The 10,596-nt window shown below is 38.6% G+C and overlaps 2 protein-coding genes across 2 annotated transcripts; both read right to left on the bottom strand.

Annotated features, from left to right (window-relative positions):
• Nucleotides 1-2,287: 2,287 nt before the first annotated feature.
• LOC136063268 (uncharacterized) lies at nt 2,288-2,761 on the bottom strand. Its single transcript, XM_065763416.1, has one exon. It carries the CDS (start codon nt 2,759-2,761, stop codon nt 2,288-2,290), a length of 474 nt encoding a protein of 157 aa, XP_065619488.1.
• Nucleotides 2,762-7,599: 4,838 nt separating this feature from the next.
• Nucleotides 7,600-8,136, bottom strand: LOC112015994 (dirigent protein 22). The gene has a single exon (XM_024048468.2). The coding sequence runs from the start codon at nt 8,134-8,136 to the stop codon at nt 7,600-7,602; it is 537 nt and encodes a 178-aa protein (XP_023904236.1).
• Nucleotides 8,137-10,596: the final 2,460 nt, after the last annotated feature.

Below are 10,596 nucleotides of genomic sequence, written 5' to 3'. Positions count from 1 at the left end.
GGGACACCCCTAGCTTTTTATGCACTATGTATGCAGGGGTGGCTTAATGCATTTGGAGGCTTAATGTGAAAACTAAAATTGAGGCATTTTATATATTTGAATATGATTTAAAAAAAAAATATATTACTTAAACTTTATTGTCTAGTTTTAGATGCAAAAATACTACAAATAACATTAACTACGTAGATTTTATTTTTTTACAAAATCTATACACAAAAATATCTGACAAAACTTTTCACATTTGTTGATGTAGTAGATTGACAGTGGTAAGTAAAGAAATGATGTTAGTGACATGGTTTTAAAAACTGGATTAGACCGGCCGGTTCGACCAATTCAACCAGAAACCGACCTCTAATCCGATCCGGTTATGGCTAAAAACCGAAAATAGCTTAAAAACCAGGGAAGTGTGAAAACTGGCCGATTCAACCAGATAACTAGGAACCGGCATGGTCGAACCGAATATTGACCAGTTGGGATTTTTTGTCCTTTTCCCAGCCTAAAACTACGTTGTTTTGGCTAAAAACTAACCTTAATGACTCACGCCTCCCATAAACACTCTCATCTCTCACGCCTGACATCTCATTTCACACCTTTCTCACTGTCTCAAGCTCTCTGCCTCTCTGCCTCACTCAACTCAAGCTCACTCTCTCTGAAATCATGAATATCCCTCACTCTTTCTGCCTCACTCTCACGGTCTCACATCATGCACGCCTTTGAAATTTTTTTCCCTCTTCTCATCCTTTCGGCATCTGATGCTGTGAAGTGTTTTTTTTTTTTTTTTTTTCCTTCACTCTCACGATCTCGCCCTTGCCCTCTTTGCTCTTTACTTCTCGGTATCGGGTAATATTCTTTTCTTTTGTTATGATTACTTGATTTTGATTTTGATTTTCTCGGTTCTTGTTTTTTTTTTTTTTTTATTTCTCTCGACTTCACCAAGTAATAATTAATATTATTTTCTTTTGATTTTGATTACTTCATTACTTGATTTTGATTTTGATCATTTTCTCTCTCTCTCTCTCTTTTTTCTCATTTCTTTTGGCTTCATCTCAGATTCTCAGTTCATGTTCTCGACTTCATCTCAGGTTCTCCTTCCGTGACTTCACTAGTAAGTGGTAACTTCAATTAATAGTTTACAATAGCATTTTAGTTTATTTGTGATTTTGTGTATGTTGTGGATTTGATTTACAGAGCATTATTGTTTGTGAAATATAGTTTATAGAGTATTAAAATGGTTGCTGCCAGTTTGAAATTGTTGAGTGAAATGGAGTCTGCCTCTATACCATCTAATGAACATGCTTCTACAACCGAGTCTAATGCTAATTCTTTATCTGTGAAAGCGAAATGTGATCTCGCATGGGATCATGTAACTGGAGAGTTAAAAGATGGAAAAAGTAGTTATAGATGTATACATTGTGGGAAAATTTATAAAGGTGGGGGTATCAATAGGATGAAAAGACATCTAGCTGGAATCATTTGGTGATGATCTTGATGCTCCTCTCGGATTTAGAGATAAAAAATCATCCTATTCAAGTTAAAGATGAAGAAGATGAGAATGAGGATGATGATAATGATGCTAGTGGTGGAGCATTTGGTTCACATGATGATATTGATTTCAATTTTCTTCGTAACAAATGAGGCTTGGGTCTTAAAACTTAGTAGTTGTTTGTTTGAAACATTAAAACTTATTTGCTATTTGGATGTATAAAACTTATTTGCTATTTGCCATTTGGATGTAAATGTAATGACTAATGAACTTATTTATTTGGTTTTGTTGAAAGTTTATTATGTTAAGGGTGATTGTTTCTGTAGGGACTCAATTTGGATTTGACCCTGAGTACGAATGGGTTTTTAGCCTAACAAGCCCAAACAATAAATTTTTAGAGCATGGGTCCAAGAACTAGTGCTGTATGACAGGAAAGGTTATACTCATCAAGTAACAAGGGATACTTTAGGTTCATTCCTGGAGAAAAACTCTCCTCGGCTTTCTCTCAGTCCGTCTCTCTTTTCTTTTTTCTTTTTCTCTCGAAAAGCCCTCATCCGAGCACTGAGACACAGACATTACCCTGGAAGGGCAAGATCCAGTTCTCCCCGGGGTAGCGAATATAACGTTTAACGTGCCCAAAGGAGGTCCTCTTGAAGCATCCCCCTGAAACGCCGAGCCTACGTGGCCTCCTCGGCCGCCGGAATGATGCAAAAATTGGGTCAACTTTCCCTCTTGTACCAACTGCTCTAAGTGATCCCACAGATTGTTACAATCTTCGGTGATATGTCCGTGGTCTTGATGGTACTAGCAGTAAAGATTCCGATTACGCTTCGCAGGATCCCCCGCCATCTTATTGGGCCACCTAAAGAACGGCTCGTCCTTTATCTTCTCCAGAACTCGTTGCACTGGTTCTCGGAATACTGCGCTAACCACCTGGGAGTTGGCAGGCCCCGACTGCCCCCCAAAGTCCCTCCGAGGTCGGTTGTTGTTATACTGGTCCGGCCTGAAATCCCTCCTCTCCTGAGTTACTGCTTTAGACTTTCCTCTGCCTTGCATCTGATCTTCCTCTACTCTTCTATATTTGCCTATCCGATCCATAAGCTGACGTATACTAGTAACAGGCTTGCCAGTCAGAGACTTCCTCAGACCGTGCTTAGTTGGAAGACCTTCCTTAAAAGTGTTCATAGCCACGTCATCGTGAGCCCCATCTACCTCGTTGAACATTTTCCAGTATCTGTCTGAGTAGGCTTTTAGGGTTTCCCCTTCTCGCATAGACATGGATAGTAGCGACCCCAAGGGTTGAACAACCCTTCTACATGTAATAAAACGAGCACCAAAGGCCTAGGTGAGCTTCTCAAAAGAGTCAATAGTATTAGTTCTCAAGCCATTAAACCATCTCATTGCCATTGGGCCCAGGCTAGACGGGAAAACCTTGCACATTAAGGCTTCATCCCTTGCATGAATAGCCATTCTCTGGCTGTAGTGGCTAACATGTTCCACTGGGTCTGTTCGACCATTATAAATGGTGAACACAGGATCATTACTTGATTTTGATTTTGATCATTCTCTCTCTCTCTCTCTCTCTCTCTCTCTCTCTCTCTCTCTCTCTCTCTTTTTTCTCATTTCTTTTGGCTTCATCTCAGATTCTCAGTTCATGTTCTCGACTTCATCTCAGGTTCTCCTTCCGTGACTTCACTAGTAAGTGGTAACTTCAATTAATAGTTTACAATAGCATTTTAGTTTATTTGTGATTTTGTGTATGTTGTGGATTTGATTTACAGAGCATTATTGTTTGTGAAATATAGTTTATAGAGTATTAAAATGGTTGCTGCCAGTTTGAAATTGTTGAGTGAAATGGAGTCTGCCTCTGTACCATCTAATGAACATGCTTCTACAACCGAGTCTAATGCTAATTCTTCATCTGTGAAAGCGAAATGTGATCTCGCATGGGATCATGTAACTGGAGAGTTAAAAGACGGAAAAAGTAGTTATAGATGTATACATTGTGGGAAAATTTATAAAGGTGGGGGTATCAATAGGATGAAAAGACATCTAGCTAGAATCATTTGGTGATGATCTTGATGCTCCTCTCGGATTTAGAGATAAAAAATCATCCTATTCAAGTTAAAGATGAAGAAGATGAGAATGAGGATGATGATAATGATGCTAGTGGTGGAGCATTTGGTTCACATGATGATATTGATTTCAATTTTCTTCGTAACAAATGAGGTTTGGGTCTTAAAACTTAGTAGTTGTTTGTTTGAAACATTAAAACTTATTTGCTATTTGGATGTATAAAACTTATTTGCTATTTGCCATTTGGATGTAAATGTAATGACTAATGAACTTATTTATTTGGTTTTGTTGAAAGTTTATTATGTTAAGGGTGATTGTTTCTGTAGGGACTCAATTTGGATTTGACCCTGAGTACGAATCAGTTTTTAGCCTAACAAGCCCAAACAATAAATTTTTAGAGCATGGGTCCAAGAACTAGTGCTGTATGACAGGAAAGGTTATACTCATCAAGTAACAAGGGATACTTTAGGTTCATTCCTGGAGAAAAACTCTCCTCGGCTTTCTCTCAGTCCGTCTCTCTTTTCTTTTTTCTTTTTCTCTCGAAAAGCCCTCCTCCGAGCACTGAGACACAGACATTACCCTGGAAGGGCAAGATCCAGTTCTCCCCAGGGCAGCGAATATAACGTTTATCGTGCCCAAAGGAGGTCCTCTTGAAGCATCCCCCTGAAACGCCGAGCCTACGTGGCCTCCTCGGCCGCCGGAATGATGCAAAAATTGGGTCAACTTTCCCTCTTGTACCAACTGCTCTAAGTGATCCCACAGATTGTTACAATCTTTGGTGATATGTCCGTGGTCTTGATGGTACTAGCAGTAAAGATTCTGATTACGCTTCGCAGGATCCCCCGCCATCTTATTGGGCCACCTAAAGAACGGCTCGTCCTTTATCTTCTCCAGAACTCGCTGCACTGATTCTCGGAATACTGCGCTAACCACCTGGGAGTTGGCAGGCCCCGACTGCCCCCCAAAGTCCCTCCGAGGTCGATTGTTGTTATACCGGTCCGGCCTGAAATCCCTCATCTCCTGAGTTACTGCTTTAGACTTTCCTCTGCCTTGCATCTGATCTTCCTCTACTCTTCTATATTTGTCTATCCGATCCATAAGTTGACGTATACTAGTAACAGGCTTGCCAGTCAGAGACTTCCTCAGACCGTGCTTAGTTGGAAGACCTTCCTTAAAAGTGTTCATAGCCACGTCATCGTGAGCCCCATCTACCTCGTTGAACATTTTCTAGTATCTGTCTGAGTAGGCTTTTAGGGTTTCCCCTTCTCGCATAGACATGGATAGTAGCGACCCCAAGGGTTGAACAACCCTTCTACATGTAATAAAACGAGCACCAAAGGCCTAGGTGAGCTTCTCAAAAGAGTCAATAGTATTAGTTCTCAAGCCATTAAACCATCTCATTGCCACTGGGCCCAGGCTAGACGGGAAAACCTTGCACATTAAGGCTTCATCCCTTGCATGAATAGCCATTCTCTGGCTGTAGTGGCTAACATGTTCCACTGGGTCTGTTCGACCATTATAAATGGTGAACACAGGCTGGTGGAATCGCCGAAGAAGACTAGCGTCTTCAATATGTCGTGTGAAAGGCGACTTAGAGACCTGGTTCAAAGCCTTGTTCAAGGCATCATTCCCCTGACCCTGGCGAGTCGGGCTCTTATTTCTTCGCCCACGGTGGTACTCCTCCTCACATGAAAAAGATTCTCTGGGTGGAGTTCTCGACCTCTGCCTGTAACTGGTGTCATCCGACTCCTCAGAGGAGTGCCTAGAGTTATGAGCCTTACACCTTCGTCACTCATATCGCAATTCCTTCTTCAACTTGTTAATCTCACGCTGCAAATTTCCTCCGCTCTTTACAGGGGAAGCATGGCCTTTCCCCCGAGAGCGACTTCTATCTGTATGGGTTATTCGGGTACTCCCCTCATGATCCCCCCCGTGTTCGTGGTCTACCAACGGATTACTGTGCTGAGAGCCTTTAGACTCTGCCTGGTGCTGATTAGCATCTGCTTGTTGCGAGCCCGTCAATGGTTGTTGCGGTACTCCCTCTTCCATCGTGAGTATCACACCTGTCCTTCCTTCTCAACAGATCAAGTTCTCCCCACAGACGGCGCCAATTGTAGGGACTCAATTTGGATTTGACCTTGAGTATGAATGGGTTTTCAGCCCAACAAGCCCAAACAATAAATTTTTAGAGTATGGGTCCAAGAACTAGTGCTGTATGACAGGAAAGGTTATACTCATCAAGTAACAAGGGATACTTTAGGTTCATTCCTGGAGAAAAACTCTCCTCGGCTTTCTCTCAGTCTGTCTCTCTTTTCTTTTTTCTTTTTCTCTCGAAAAGCCCTCCTTTACAATTTCATTCGTTTCTATATTATATACTCCATTCTCCCCTCCTCTTCCATTGTACACGTGTAGTTCTTATCGTGGGAGCTCCTTTCTGTCCCATCCAGCACCTACCGGAACGTTCTGCTCAGTGGCCATAAAGCTGCTTAGTCACTGTTCAGGTATCACCTCCACATTAATGCGGCCAGAGGGTTAGCTGGAAAGCATTTAATGTGGAGGTGATGGCCTTGGAAGATATTTGCTACCTTCCCCGACTCCCCCTTAGGTCTATACCCAATTTCCAGTTCAGATACAACTTTGCGGAGTCTCCTCAATAAAATGAAAGTTACATTCACCTCGGACTTTGGCGTCCTCGGACGTACGTTATGCCACAATTTCATTCGTTTCTATATTATATACTCCGTTCTCCCCTCCGTTTCCATTGTACACGTGTAGTTCTTATCGTGGGAGCTCCTTTCTGTCCCATCCAGCACCTACCGGAACGTTCTGCTCAGTGGCCATAAAGCTGCTTAGTCACTGTTCAGGTATCACCTCCACATTAATGCGGCCAGAGGGTTAGCTGGAAAGCATTTAATGTGGAGGTGATGGCCTTGGAAGATATTTGCTACCTTCCCCGACTCCCCCTTAGGTCTATACCCAATTTCCAGTTCAGATACAACTTTGCGGAGTTTCCTCAATAAAATGAAAGTTACATTCACCTCTGACTTTGTCGTCCTCGGACGTACGTTATGCCGCTGTATACAATATCCACTCCTTTCTCCTATATTATTCATTTAATAATAATAAAACTTTTTTAGGCTATTCTCGGATAACTAAGCGTCCTCGGATTGGGCCGTTGGGCCCCGAGCCCACTTCTGAGGATTACTATATCTTTTTAACCAACAGGCCCCACAATTATATTATATATAATAATAAAAGAAAATAATATGAGTACAAAAATAATAATTAATATATTATATTGCATATAATGTTATTTTGTTAATTTTAATTATTAATAATTAATATTTTCTTCTTCTTTAATGAGTACAAAGAAATTATATATTTTATATGACAAAGAAATTATATTTTACATATTATATACTAAAGACATAATAGTAAATTTATATAAACTACATTTTCTATTCTCTCACTTTTCTCCATAACCAAATTTAAAAAAAAAAAAAAAAAATTCCATCTTTCCAATTAAACACGCATCAAGGGAAAATTAAATCTTTTTATCCTATCACTATTTTCTATCCTCCCACTTCTCCATCCTTCCAATCAAACGGTCCCTTAACGTATAATGACTTTCACCCCAGTTGTAGCTGCACAAAAAAGCCAAGTAATTTCTTCTAGATGAGAACAGATTATTCTAGGGGAAGAGCCAAAAATAAAAATAAATAAATAAACAAACAAAAGGTTTATAGGGTGAGTGATTTGTATGATATGGGCATGATTTTGGTGCCATTATTTAACGTTAGGCTTGCAGTATATCGAACAAATTAACATTCCATAGACATTGAGAAAGTTGAAAGCTCTTTCCAAACGAACAATGGAGAGTATGTCGAGTACCAATTAACAAGAAGAAAACTTTGTTCCTTAAACATTAAGGTACTTGTCAAAACAAATTATTACAATCATTTTATTTTATGGTAAATCAAAAATATGACAAACCGTTCCATTTCTATTTTACGCCTATTCCATACTAATATTCCAACAGCTCAGTAGTGAAAAACTGTCACATTCCACCTGATGATTGCATTAGAATTGGGAATGTCAAGAAAAACAGTCTCCAAAGTAGCATAACCACGAGCCAACCTAAATAACCCGGTTCCTGAAACCACGGATACCTCCCTATACTTTAGGTAGAACCTGTCTGCCCCTTGTATTTCTAAGGTGCTACCATTGTACTCCTTGTTGGTGAACACAAATGACATCAATAGATGCAAATCAGAGCCATCCAATGCTGAGTTCACGTAAATGCCATGAGCCCTTCCAACCTCAGATGAGTTCCTTTCAATAGCTACTGTCAACTTATCATCCGTGGCAAAGATCGTTCCGAACCCAAGGATCCACCACCGCTTGTGGGGGATGCCAGCGACTGGGACGGCAGTGGCATTGGCACCCGTCTCCCAATCTTGCATGTAGAACACCATGTTGGTTTCTTTGAGCTTTTGGAACTGGTACTTTGAGGCTTCAGTGGATGTGGCTAGAGCTAGGAGGAACATGAAAGACAAGGTGACAATTTTAGTTGCCATTGTGGATTGAGCTAACTAAAATGGCAAGCAATTAAGCTCTCAGAGGGTGAATGAAGTTGATTGTGTGATGTGGTGATGAATGGGGAGAGTGCAAGGGGTTCTATATACTAATAATGCTAGAGAGAGAGAATATATCTACGTCACGTGCGCACGCCGGCTTGGTAACTGATTGATTGTCCATGTTAGTGCTGGGTTGGTATTCTTTGGAAGTTTATGACTGAATTGTATGAGTTTGGCAGGTCAGAGCAAGTTAGAATTAAAAATTATTTTCTTAGTAGGTGGGATGATTCATTTCACATATCGATAGTTAATTATTGGCCAAATATCATTAAGTAATGCTAAGAATATAGCTTACCACACAATTTTTACTGTAATTCATTAAATAACGAGTTGTAAATGGTGAAAATATGAATCTATATAAGTTCATTTTTACCACTTTTTTGACAAGTCGTGGCAATAATTATGTAACAAGTTGTGTTTATAACATTTCTCATAATTATTTTAAGTTCAATCATGTTGTATTGCATGTCATACATATATGTAAAAGCTTATGTGCTAATTGGTTGGCTGATCTGTGCGTTTCTGCTAGTAAAACCTGCATTATTCAAGTTCAACTCAATGTTACACATAAATTATCGGAGAAACAAATGTCAGGCATCGACAATAAAACATGATAAATATATATATATATATATATATCGATTGATTTTTAGAATTGAGGGAAAATATAGTGGCAAACTATTGAAATCCGCATCATGTTCTATATAAAATGCTTAATCCAAAGTTCGTCGATCTCAAACAAAAGTTGCCCATCTGGCGGGCGCCCAACAACTTTGAAAGTTAACCAAAGTTCTTTCGAAACTTTCATGAGCTACTTTGTCTTCTTGTTTACTCTTATAGTCTTATAGCAGCAGCTGCCTACATGTTATTAAATCTTTTTTTAAAAAAAAATTTATTTTTTATTTAAATATGACACATATGCGTAATCCGTAACAGTTTTGTGTCTATCCAAAAAATCATGCAAGCACCTACCTAGCCTAGGCAGTGTAGGCACTTTCCAGGAAACGATGGAACGAAAATACCCTCAAATACCCAAAATCACTGCTTTATACCAGCTTAAGATTTTAATATTATTCAAAAAAAAAAAAAAAAGATCTTAAGATTCTAATATTATTTGGAAAAACTTAAAAGTATTAAAAATTTAAGATTGTTTAAATAAACACAAGTCATTGAATTTAGTTCACAAAATTGGACTAAATATATATATTTAGTTCACTTTTTTATTCAACGTAATTGAATTTGTTCAAGAACTATTTTGATTATCTTAATTTTTCTCATTTATAGTGGACATTATAACTGAAACTTTTTACCGCTCACAAGTCTATAATAAATAATAATAATCACTGTCACCAAATGATATTAATACAACACTCATTTTAGAAAATGTGTAGACAACACCTAAATTTTATAATATCACGTAAACTACTATAACTTTTGTCACAAGTATTTTACGTGTTAAATTATGATGGATTATCTGTTACTTTTATATAAACTCACCACTTTTCTCCACCATTCAAAGTTTACCATGTGAATAATTGTGATACAAATTGTGTTATTTGATGTGAGAGGCTTTTTCTGTATCCTTCTGGGGTCATATCAATAAATAATTCTTAAAAGTTGCAGATTTAAGAAAGATAGTGGCTAGGTGTTAATCTCATTTATAAAGCATTCTTTATAGGGTAAGATTGCTAATAAGGTTAAGAGAGGTTAGGTTGCAATGGACAAGTATATATGCTTTGTTATAATTAAACGAATAATTTCAGGGATAATTAATACATCATCAATTAGTGGAAAAAACGTGTGACCCTAAGTGTATTTAAGTTAAACAAACATATATATCATCAGAAGCGCACATTAGTTAACTCCAGAAACAGTCTAATTTATTCAGCCAAAAAAAAAAAAAAAACAAGAGCAGTTTAAGTATAGTGAATTATTGGGTCAAACCTTCAAAGAGGCATGTTAGAATAACTGAACAGAATTTCCTTTGTGATAATGCAGACAAGGACAAAACTCCGGCTGCATTTGAACAACCCGCTTTCCTCCCTTGGTTCCTAGTTTCACACTATGTGTAGAGTTTATAATACACACACTTGAATACATTGAAATCATGACTTCCTTCATGATTTTAGTGCATTTCAAATGTGATGTAATATGGTGTGTACTGAAAAAATACACCACGCATTCAGTATATGTTTCCTTTCTCTCACATGGAGGTGAACCACACATGTGAGATCCATTCCCATGTGAGAAGAATGTACTAGTATACCTCCTCGTGTGTACCTCCTCATGCATAGTATATTGTATTTCTCATCATGTGTACTCAAGTATTTTCTCTCACACCATTATAAGAGTAGTACCTTGAACTGTCTAGGCACACATACTCCATGATATCATCCACAG

This window comes from Quercus suber, unplaced genomic scaffold (assembly GCF_002906115.3).
Source record: "Quercus suber isolate HL8 unplaced genomic scaffold, Cork oak 2.0 scaffold_21, whole genome shotgun sequence".
Taxonomy (NCBI): Eukaryota; Viridiplantae; Streptophyta; class Magnoliopsida; order Fagales; family Fagaceae; genus Quercus; species Quercus suber.
The sequence above is the reverse complement of the archived record's forward strand: the minus strand, read 5'-3'. Positions and strand labels throughout refer to the sequence as shown.

Coding starts and splice junctions, on each gene's coding strand:
- LOC136063268 (XM_065763416.1), bottom strand. CDS start 2,761: ATGTCTATGCGAGAAGGGGAAACCCTAAAAGCCTACTCAGACAGATAC.
- LOC112015994 (XM_024048468.2), bottom strand. CDS start 8,136: ATGGCAACTAAAATTGTCACCTTGTCTTTCATGTTCCTCCTAGCTCTA.